This window comes from Procambarus clarkii, chromosome 49 (assembly GCF_040958095.1).
Source record: "Procambarus clarkii isolate CNS0578487 chromosome 49, FALCON_Pclarkii_2.0, whole genome shotgun sequence".
Lineage (NCBI taxonomy): Eukaryota > Metazoa > Arthropoda > Malacostraca > Decapoda > Cambaridae > Procambarus > Procambarus clarkii.
This window is the reverse complement of record NC_091198.1, coordinates 15,583,189-15,593,661: the sequence shown is the minus strand read 5'-3', so window position 1 is coordinate 15,593,661 and position 10,473 is coordinate 15,583,189. Positions and strand designations below refer to the sequence as shown.

Here is a 10,473-nt window from a genome sequence, read left to right as displayed (position 1 = left end):
CTTTGGCTGTTTTTGTGACATTGTTTCCTTGGAGCTCCAGTGGTGGCTGAAGTATCCGGTCCAGGCGGTGTGTAGATACTGAAGCATGTATATATATATATATATATATATATATATATATATATATATATATATATATATATATATATATATATATATATATAAATGAGTTAGAGGGGATATAAATAGGTGTTTCTTTAAGCTAATAAGTCCTCTACAGTTTATTTTATTCTTATGTTCTAAATCTCGAATGAATATGAAAAAAAATACAAAAAGTGGGTTGAAATTTATGATAACTTGCATTGAATATAATTAAAGAAATTACGAGACGTTGAAGTTAAATAAAACTCAATATAGAAGCGTGTTGTGTTCCTAATATAATTGAGGTCATCAGTAATATGTTAGACTACCACCCTAATGACTAAACTACCACCCTAATGACTAAACTACCACCCTAATGACTAAAGTACCACCCTAAACATCTACCACCTTAAATTTGATATCAGACAACGTGATCCTGTTGATCGTGAGCAAGGAATAGCCTTAAAAGATAGCTATATCTTTAATTCCTTTCCATTTCATCACTGGAGATTTGCAACAATAAATTATTATCATTCAAGGTATTACAGCTGATAACCGTGATGAATTATCACTTAAAAGCTAGTTCTAAGAGTTACTAAGACGTGTGGTACTAACTAGAAGCGCTATGTTAGTTAGAGAACATATGGCAATAAGTCTCATTTATTGTTGCTACTTTAATTAATAAAATATATATAAACTAGCTCAGCTTATTACCTGTTCTTTTATTTGAAGTAATGTTAATTACAAACTTTTGGTTTATTGGTATCACTAAAATAATTGTCACTATATATCTGCTAAATTGCAGCCTTCAGACTGTTTATAATTTATTAGAAAATACTAATTCTTGATATCTCCTTTCAGGTTAACAATGATTAAAATAATTGACAATTATTTGCTAATAAAGTCACATAAATAGTTAATAACTTTCACGGTAAAAAAAAAATATATATATATATATATATATATATATATATATATATATATATATATATATATATATATATATATATATATATATATATTATACCTCCCAGGAGATGCAGCATCCATGCGTTTATAGCCAATAAGGAAAGAAGCAACACAGGCGGTAAGGAAGAAACTCCCACTACACACCTACACACAGGTCGACCGAAAGTGACAAAGAGGTGTGTGTCTCTCTGTGGCCCCGGGGTCCTCTTGCTTGATGTGAATCGGACTCCCACTGAGATAAGTGACTCAATTCCACCGTTCGAATCCCCTCCTCCACCCCCCCCCCCCCCTTCCCCTACCTTTATTCTGTTTTCTTTGTCTCCAGGTAATTCTTTTTTTTTTAACTAAGACTTAAGTTTTATTAGGAATGGTGCTGATCTGTTTCTAATGCAATTGTAAGCACGAGTTGTTGTCGTGCTTCAGCTCCTCTGAAACCTGACTAGAAATTCGCTTATTTAACGAGTTTATGATTAGTTTCCATTTGAAATAAACTATATCTATATATTAAGGTACAAATCATGTTACTAACAGAATGACGCTGGAGAAAACTATGTGCCAGAGCCTTCATATAATCAGTTGACATGATTTAACACAAACATGTCTACATATTGAGTAAATATATTCCAAGTGCTTTTACGGGTTATTCATGCCCGTGCCATCTCTTGGGGGGGAGGGCTGGTAGCGAGCACGAGGCTCTTCATAGCTGAACGCCTTGTGTTGTAATTCCCAACTATTTGTTGTTGCCGAAATTGGGCCAAGCGAGGGACTTACATTGGTTTTTTACGTAACAATAAGTCCACCAACATCTCTCCGGCGTTGAAGCTTTGCATGACGATGAACTGACGGTAAAGGCAAGACATAGGTCTCCTTGTAGGGTTTTCGATCTTGTTCAGTACTAGAATGTGATGAAGGGAATGGTCATTCAGGAGGGCAGCGACGCATAGTCAAGATGGGAACCAATATGAGCTCATGTATAACATTTTGCAACCTCTGCATTGAAGAATGTGTGAGATGTCTTTTCCCGCCAAACACACACACCGAAACTACGACGTTTTTACAACTTTCGAACAAGTTTTAACACCTAACTAGTTATAACAACCAATATAGCAAGTTGTAACAACGTTCTAATACGTCATAAACAAGTTAAGCCAAGATGTAACAACTTTATTACAAGTTGTAACAAGTGGAAAATAGAGACAGTTTCGGTTTGTGTTTCCAGGGTTAGGGGCCTGGTTTTAGTCTTTTGTTTTAATAACATTATCTTGGTGGCGGATATAGATGTACAGTGTTCACTACACAGTGTTCCATTCTTCAACTTCTTTTCTAATCAGTGTAGTCGCTGTGGATTTTGCATCTAATCCAGCTGCTGTCGTTGGATTAATGTTGAGTTTGATGCGCAGGGCTTCAGTAGCTTCACATTCCGGTGAGTAGTGCAATAGTGGCGCCTCTGCTTCTGTTCCACAGATATGACACTCTTTAACTATTGGGTTCATTATCTCCCAGCAGCACTTGTAACCAAGTCTGAGTCTGTGTATGGCTACTGCAATGTCTCTGGATATCTTTTTGTCAGGCTTGAAAGAGTAGTACCCAGTGGCTTGTTCGTACCATATCGCAGTGGATCTTCCTTCCGCTACTTTGGCTCTGTCACTGTCTTACTTATATCTAGATATATAAGGAAGCGAGAAACTCGTTAATTAATGCTGATAACATTGATACTGCAGATGAGAAGTCACAATAACGTGGCTGAAGATATGAAGATCAGACCACACACTAGAATATGAAGAGACGACGACGTTTCGGTCCGTCCTGGACCATTACAGCAATCGACTTGATTGGTCCAGGACGGACCGAAACGTCGTCGTCGCCTCATCTTCTGGCGTATGGTTTGGTCATCAACACTGATGCTGTTTGCAACAAAGTCTAAAAAGTATCATTCCCGATCAGGGACCCGTATTGTCAGCAAAATGATTTGCCAGTAGGTAAGCCATTTTCCTATTTGCTGGTTGCAGTAATCCCCCTCCCCTATTTAGTGTTGGGATTACGCTAGCAGATTAATATCCCTACAGGTTTTAAACAGGAAAAACCATATTTTGGATCCAACTCTTCCTAAAGCAAGTTTTGGATTTGTTTCTGATTTTCATGAGAGCGAAAACCCACTTTGAACCTCCAAATGACCTTATATTTGACTGTGAATTATCACTGTGTTGAGAGAGAGGGAGAGAGAGAATCATGTTTGATATCGGCCCCTCAACACAAACCATCCATCAATAGGACCGGACGCAGACCATTGCATTAAAGCCGCCCAGCGGGGAAGGTATCAGCCCTGATGAAGTTGTCACGGCTCTTAATGTTAGTATTTTACCTGGTGAGACTTGGAGCTGCCACCAGGAAGTACCTGCAGAATTATCCTCAATTAGCATAAGTGACCATTACCTACTGAGAGATAAGTACTGGGGTGGGAGTTCGGCTGGCTACTTCAATTCTGGGATCTGTGTTCGGCTGGGTACTTCAACTCTGGGATCGGTGTTCGGCTGGGTATGTCGGATTTGTCGAAAACAACCCAGCGGGTTTTCTTCCTATTGGGGAGTGTTGTACATGCTGCTATGACGGTGTGTCCACTCACAGGATGAGTGGCGCTGCCCAATACTGTCACTATGGCGGTGTGTCCACTCACAGGATGAGTGGCGCTGCCCAATAAACTCGCCCCTCGGGGCAATATTAAAAACAAAAAAATTAGTTTTCGGGCTATTCATGCCCGTGCCACCTCTTGGGTGGATTAGTCTGTATCAGTCCACCCCCCTCCACCCCCCACGCTGGCGGCGCCACACTCATCCTTGCTGGCGCCACACCATCAAAAATCATCATTTTACGCATCTGCGTGAAAGTCTTCAAAAGATAGACGTTTTAAAGGCGATATAAGAACAAGAAAGTACCGTAATTATGATAATTGATAAATGGCCCAAATGAAGGCACTTAGAACAACCTCTGGAAGACGTTAATCATCGGTTCAGCCGTCTGAATGATTCATGGCGTCGAGGGGAATATCAATGATTGCAATGCAACTCCCTTGCAAGATATCAGTGCACCGACTGGCAAGGAAAGTACACTGCAATCTTGCAAGATGTCAGTGCACCGACTTGCACAAGATTGTGAAGACCTTGAAAGATTGTGCAAACCTTGCAAGATTGTTCAGACCTTGCAAGATTGTGCAAACCATGCAAGGTTTCTCTCCATCTGCAGTTCCCTCTACGATGACAGGCTCTTCGTTATCGACATACAAAATAGCTATCAGTAAATCATATCGAAAGGTGGTACTGAGTTTCTACTTAAGATCTGTTATTACTCCTTCCACCGGCCATTACCGAGGACACAAGTATTTACTAGGACGTAAATCAAGTGCGGGCGAACGGCGGGAGCCGAGAGCGAGAGAAGGAAGGGAAGGAAGTGAGAAGGTGAGGGAAGGAAGGACTGCATTCGTAAGGGGAGTGAATAAGGGAGGGAATGGGAGAAAAGGGAAGGAAGAATGTGGGATATGGAAAGGAAAAGATATGTAAGCAAGGTAAATATATTGCATGATAGAGGAGCTCGTGACGTCATTATTGATGGTTCGACGTCATTACTGATGGTTCGACGTCATTACTGATGGTTCGACGTCATTGTTGGTGGTGGAGAACTACTGAGACAAAGTCAGGTATGAGGAGCTAAGATCACGCCAGGTATGAAGGGGCCAAGACAAGGTCAGGTATGAGAAACCGAGACCAGGTCAGGTGTGTGAATTTGCCTCAGAACGTGTAGGCGTGAACAAGGGGGGCAACTGGTGCCGCCCCCCCCCTAACCTTTTCAAGGTATGTGTCACGCTTGATACACGTGTCCTCCACACCTGTCACCTGTTCACATGTATGTATCCTGCCCTCCACGGCTCTCACACGCCTGCCTTCCCCGCCTCACACACATACGTTGTTTTAAAACTTTTTTGCAGGGTTTTTCTTCGAGAATTCAAGACGCCGCGAATTGCTTTTATTATGGTTTGATGTTGTTAGTCTTGCGGCGTGACGTCACACTGTTGACGTGGAGTGTTACGGCGTGACGTCACAGTGTTGACGTGGGTCTTGCGGCGTGACGTCACACTGTTGACGTGGAGTGTTACGGCGTGACGTCACAGTGTTGACGGGGTTGTTACGGCGTAACGTAACAGCTAGATGAAGCGCTTTAAGGGGATTGGGGGTCCACAGAGATGGGGGGGTTCCAGAGAGATTGGGGGGGTTTCCACAGAGATTGGGGGGTTTCCAGAGAGATTGGAGGGTTTCCAGAGAGATGGGAGGGGTTTCCACAGAGATTGGGGGGTTTCCACAGAGATTGGGGGGTTTCCACAGAGATTGGGGGGGTTTCACAGAGATTGGGGGTTTCCAAAGAGATGGGAGGGGTTTCCACGGAGATTGGGGGGTTTCCACAGAGATTGGAGGGTTTCCACAGAGATTTAGGGGTTTCCACAGAAATTGGGAGATTTCCACAGAGATTGGGGGTTTCCACAGAGATTGGGGGGTTTCCACAGAGATTGGGGGGTTCCACAGAGAGGGAGGGCTCTATGGAGATACGAATCCCACAGAGAGAGACATTCGAACGAGTGGATAATTTAGCCAGAGAGAGAGAGAGAGAGAGAACAGTTCTCGTGAGGTGTTCACTGTTCACCCGGACAGGTGGGAGAGCAGAACACAAGAGACTGAACATGTGTTCGTTTCTGAACGTAAAAACAACGTCCATCTATCTTTCTCCCTCGAGGCTCTGGAGGGAGGGAAAGAGATGGAGAGAGGGAGGGAGATATTGATGGAGGAAGAGGAGGGAGGGAGGGGCAGAAAGAAGGAATGTGGATTGCTTTAACAAGATGGATTAAACAGTCCAAACGTGTGTGTGTGTGTGTGTGTGTACTCACCTATTTGTACTCACCTATTTGTGCTTGCAGGATCGAGCATTGACTCTTGGATCCCGCCTTTCCAGCTATCGGTTGTTTACAGCAATGACTCCTGTCCCATTTCCCTATCATACCTAGTTTTAAAAGTATGAATAGTATTTGCTTCCACAACCTGTTCCCCAAGTGCATTCCATTTTTCCACTACTCTCACGCTAAAAGAAAACTTCCTAACATCTCTGTGACTCATCTGAGTTTCCAGTTTCCACCCATGTCCCCTCGTTCTGTTATTATTACGTGTGAACATTTCATCTATTTCCACTTTGTCAATTCCCCTGAGTATTTTATATGTCCCTATCATATCTCCTCTCTCCCTTCTTTTTTCTAGTGTCGTAAGATTCAGTTCCTTCAGCCGCTCTTCATATCCCATCCCTCGTAACTCTGGGACAAGCCTCGTCGCAAACCTCTGAACCTTCTCCAGTTTCTTTATGTGTTTCTTCAGGTGGGGGCTCCATGATGGCGCGGCATACTCTAAGACGGGTCTCACGTAGGCAGTGTAAAGCGCCCTAAAAGCCTCCTCATTTAGGTTTCTGAATGAAGTTCTAATTTTCGCCAGTGTAGAGTACGCTGCTGTCGTTATCCTATTTATATGTGCCTCAGGAGTTAGATTAGGTGTCACATCCACTCCCAGGTCTCTTTCTCGAATCGTTACAGGTAGGCTGTTCCCCTTCATTGTGTACTGTCCCTTTGGTCTCCTGTCACCTGATCCCATTTCCATAACTTTACATTTACTGGTGTTAAACTCCAGTAGCCATTTCCCTGACCATCTCTGCAGCCTGTTTAGGTCCTCTTGGAGGATCCTACAATCCTCGTCTGTCACAACTCTTCTCATTAATTTTGCGTCATCCGCAAACATTGACATGTATGATTCCACTCCTGTAAACATATCATTTACGTAAATTAGAAAGAGGATTGGTCCCAGCACCGATCCTTGAGGTACTCCACTTGTTACTGTTCGCCAGTCCGACTTTTCGCCCCTTACCATTACCCTCTGGCTCCTTCCTGTTAGGTAGTTCTTCACCCATACTAGGGCCTTTCCGCTTACTCCTGCCTGCCTCTCAAGTTTGTATAGCAGTCTCATGTGCGGTACCGTATCAAAGGCCTTTTGGCAGTCAAGAAATATGCAGTCTGCCCAGCCTTCTCTGTCCTGCCTTATCCTTGTTACTTTGTCATAGAATTCTAAAAGGTTTGTTAGGCATGATTTCCCTGTCCAGAACCCATGTTGGTGCTTGTTTACAAACCCAATGCTCTCCAGGTGCTCAACAAGTCTTAGCCTAATTATTCTTTCAAGTATTTTGCAGGGGATGCTTGTCAGTGATACGGGTCTGTAGTTAAGTGCCTCCTCCCTATCACCTTTTTTGAAAATCGGTACGACATTTGTCTCCTTCCAGCAACTGGGCAATTCTCCCGACATAAGTGACTCATTAAAGATCATTGCCAGAGGCACGCTGAGAGCCTGCGCTGCCTCTTTAAGTATCCACGGTGATACTTTGTCTGGTCCAACAGCTTTATTTGCATCCAGTGTTGTCAACTGTTTCATTACATCCTCTGCTGTCACCTCTATATCTGATAGTCTTTCATCTTGGGTAATCTCTTCTAACAATGGGAGCTGCTCAGGCTCGGTTGTGAACACTCCATGGAATTTTGCATTCAGTACCTCGCAGATTTCCTTGTCGCTTTCTGTATATGCCCCTTCTGTTTTCCTCAGTCTTGTCACTTGGTCATTTACCGACATCTTCCTTCTTATATGGCTATGTAGTAATTTTGGTTGCTTTTTCGCTTTGACTGCAATATCATTCTCATAATTTCTTTCCGACACTCGTCTTATGTTAATGTAATCATTCCTAGCTCTGTTACATCTAATCCTGTTGTCCTCTGTCCTTTGTCTTCTGTACTTCCTCCACTCCCTCCTGCTTCTCACCTTTGCTTCCTGACACTGTCTATTAAACCATGGGTTATTATATTCCCTCCTGCTTTTTTCCTTTATTGTTGGAATAAATCTCTCTTCAGCCTCCTTGCATTTCAATATGACTTGGTTCATCATACCTTGCACTGTTTTTCCTCTAAGTTCTTCCTCCCACTGCACTTCTCCCAGGTAGTCCCTTATCCTTCTGTAGTCCCCTTTTCTGTAATCAAGTCTCCTTTCCCGGACCTCTAGTCCTTTGGTCACAATTTTAAGCTCCATCATGTGTGTGTGTGTGTGTGTGTGTGTGTGTGTGTGTGTGTGTGTACTCACCTAATTGTGCTTGCGGGGGTTGAGCTCTGGCTCTTTGGTCCCGCCTCTCAACCGTCAATCAACTGGTGTACAGATTCCTGAGCCTATTGGGCTCTATCATATCTACATTTGAAACTGTGAATGGAGTCAGCCTCCACCACATCACCACACACATCACCACACTCCACCGTGTGTGTGTGTGTGTGTGTGTGTGTGTGTGTAGATGTACGACAGCATGTGTTCTTGAGCTATTGCGTGTGTGTATACGAGTGAACGTACATGTGTACTACTGCATTCGTACATGTATTCGAATGATATGCCTATGTAGCTTAAATCGGATCCTCCACATGCTGAAAGATCATGCTGTATCATTTCCCCACATACTGATAGATCATTCTGTATCATGCACCACATACTGATAGATCATACTGTATCATCCCCCACATACTGATAGATCATACTGTATCATCCCCCACATACTGATAGATCATACTGTATCATCCCCCACATACTGATAGATCATACTGTATCATCCCCCACATACTGATAGATCATACTGTATCATCCTCCACATACTGAAAGATCACATCCAAAAGCTGCATAATTAAATACAACATATTGTAGTTTATACATAAAGTAGGAAGTGCAAAAATAAATCCTAAAGGAACATTAGAGACTCTTCTAATTTGCTTTGGCTCTTGGGTCCCGCCTCTCTACTGTCACTCAACTGGTGTACAGTTTCCACAGCCTACTGGGCTCTATCTACTTTTGAATCTCCACAGAGTTTCACAGAAACTCCACAGAAACTCCACAGAAACTTCACAGAAACTCCACAGAAACTCCACAGAAACTCCACAGAAACTCCACAGAAACCTCACAGAAACTCCACAGAAACTCCACAGAAACTCCACAGAAACCTCACAGAAACTCCACAGAAACTCCACAGAAACTTCACAGAAACTTCACAGAAACTTCACAGAAACTCCACAGAAACTTCACAGAAACTTCACAGAAACTCCACAGAAACTCCACAGAAACTTCACAGAAACTTCACAGAAACTCCACAGAAACTTCACAGAAACTTCACAGAAACTCCACAGAAACTCCACAGAAACTCCACAGAAACTCCACAGAAACTCCACAGAAACTTCACAGAAACTTCACAGAAACTCCACAGAAACTCCACAGAAACCTCACAGAAACTTCACAGAAACTCCACAGAAACTCCACAGAAACTCCACAGAAACTCCACAGAAACTCCACAGAAACTCCACAGAAACCTCACAGAAACTTCACAGAAACTTCACAGAAACTTCACAGAAACTCCACAGAAACTCCACAGAAACTCCACAGAAACTTCACAGAAACTCCACAGAAACTCCACAGAAACTCCACAGAAACTTCACAGAAACTCCACAGAAACTTCACAGAAACTTCACAGAAACTCCACAGAAACTCCACAGAAACTCCACAGAAACTCCACAGAAACTCCACAGAAACTCCACAGAAACCTCACAGAAACTTCACAGAAACTCCACAGAAACCTCACAGAAACTCCACAGAAACTCTTCATTCCAATGCCAAAACATACGAAAAAAATCGCAGAGACACAAGCGGAAGATTCCAGTAGAGAACTGGATGATAAGTTTCAGCTTTAGATACAGGCTTCAGCCCGGTTGTGATGGCTATGTCAATCCTCGTGTAGCGAGGACTAGCCTCAAAGACCAGGGAATCACCAGGGGAAGGCTGGGATAAGCGAAGAACTATCGAAATCGCCCACAGGTAATCCACAGGTAAGGGTAGAGAGAGGGAGCAAGATTGGAGAAGATGTAGAAGAGAGTACTTGGACATGAAAGGGATTGGGCCCAGGAGCTTAATCCTAATACTTGTTCGATCCCCTGAGTCACACGCTGACCCTTGCAGCCGAGTGGACAGCGCTCTGGGGTCGTAATCGTAAGAGCCCCGGTTCGATTCCAGGTAGAGGCAAAAAACAAATGGGCAGTGGGTCTTTCACTTGATGTCCCTGTTCACCTAGTAGTAAATAGATACCTGGAAGTTAGACCGCTTCAACGGGCTGCGTCCTGTGTGTGAGAATATATATATATATATATATATATATATATATATATATATATATATATATATATATATATATATATATATATATGATAGAGAATTAGGTCGGGACTCGGTATTATAAACAATAGACGGGTAGAAAGGCGGGTCCCAGGAGCTGACAGCT

The 10,473-nt window shown here is 43.0% G+C and overlaps 1 protein-coding gene across 1 annotated transcript; it reads left to right on the top strand.

Moving 5' to 3' along the window:
* Positions 1-1,999: 1,999 nt before the first annotated feature.
* Positions 2,000-9,889, top strand: LOC138351401 (ankyrin repeat domain-containing protein 30B-like). The gene is made up of 2 exons (XM_069303218.1): positions 2,000-2,056; positions 9,014-9,889. Exons 1-2 carry the CDS (start codon positions 2,000-2,002, stop codon positions 9,887-9,889), a joined length of 933 nt encoding a protein of 310 aa, XP_069159319.1.
* Positions 9,890-10,473: the final 584 nt, after the last annotated feature.

Coding starts and splice junctions, on each gene's coding strand:
- LOC138351401 (XM_069303218.1), top strand. CDS start 2,000: ATGGGAACCAATATGAGCTCATGTATAACATTTTGCAACCTCTGCATT. Junction 2,057..9,013: donor ACCTCTGCATTGAAGAATGT/GTGAGATGTCTT, acceptor GAATCTCCACAG/AGTTTCACAGAAACTCCACA.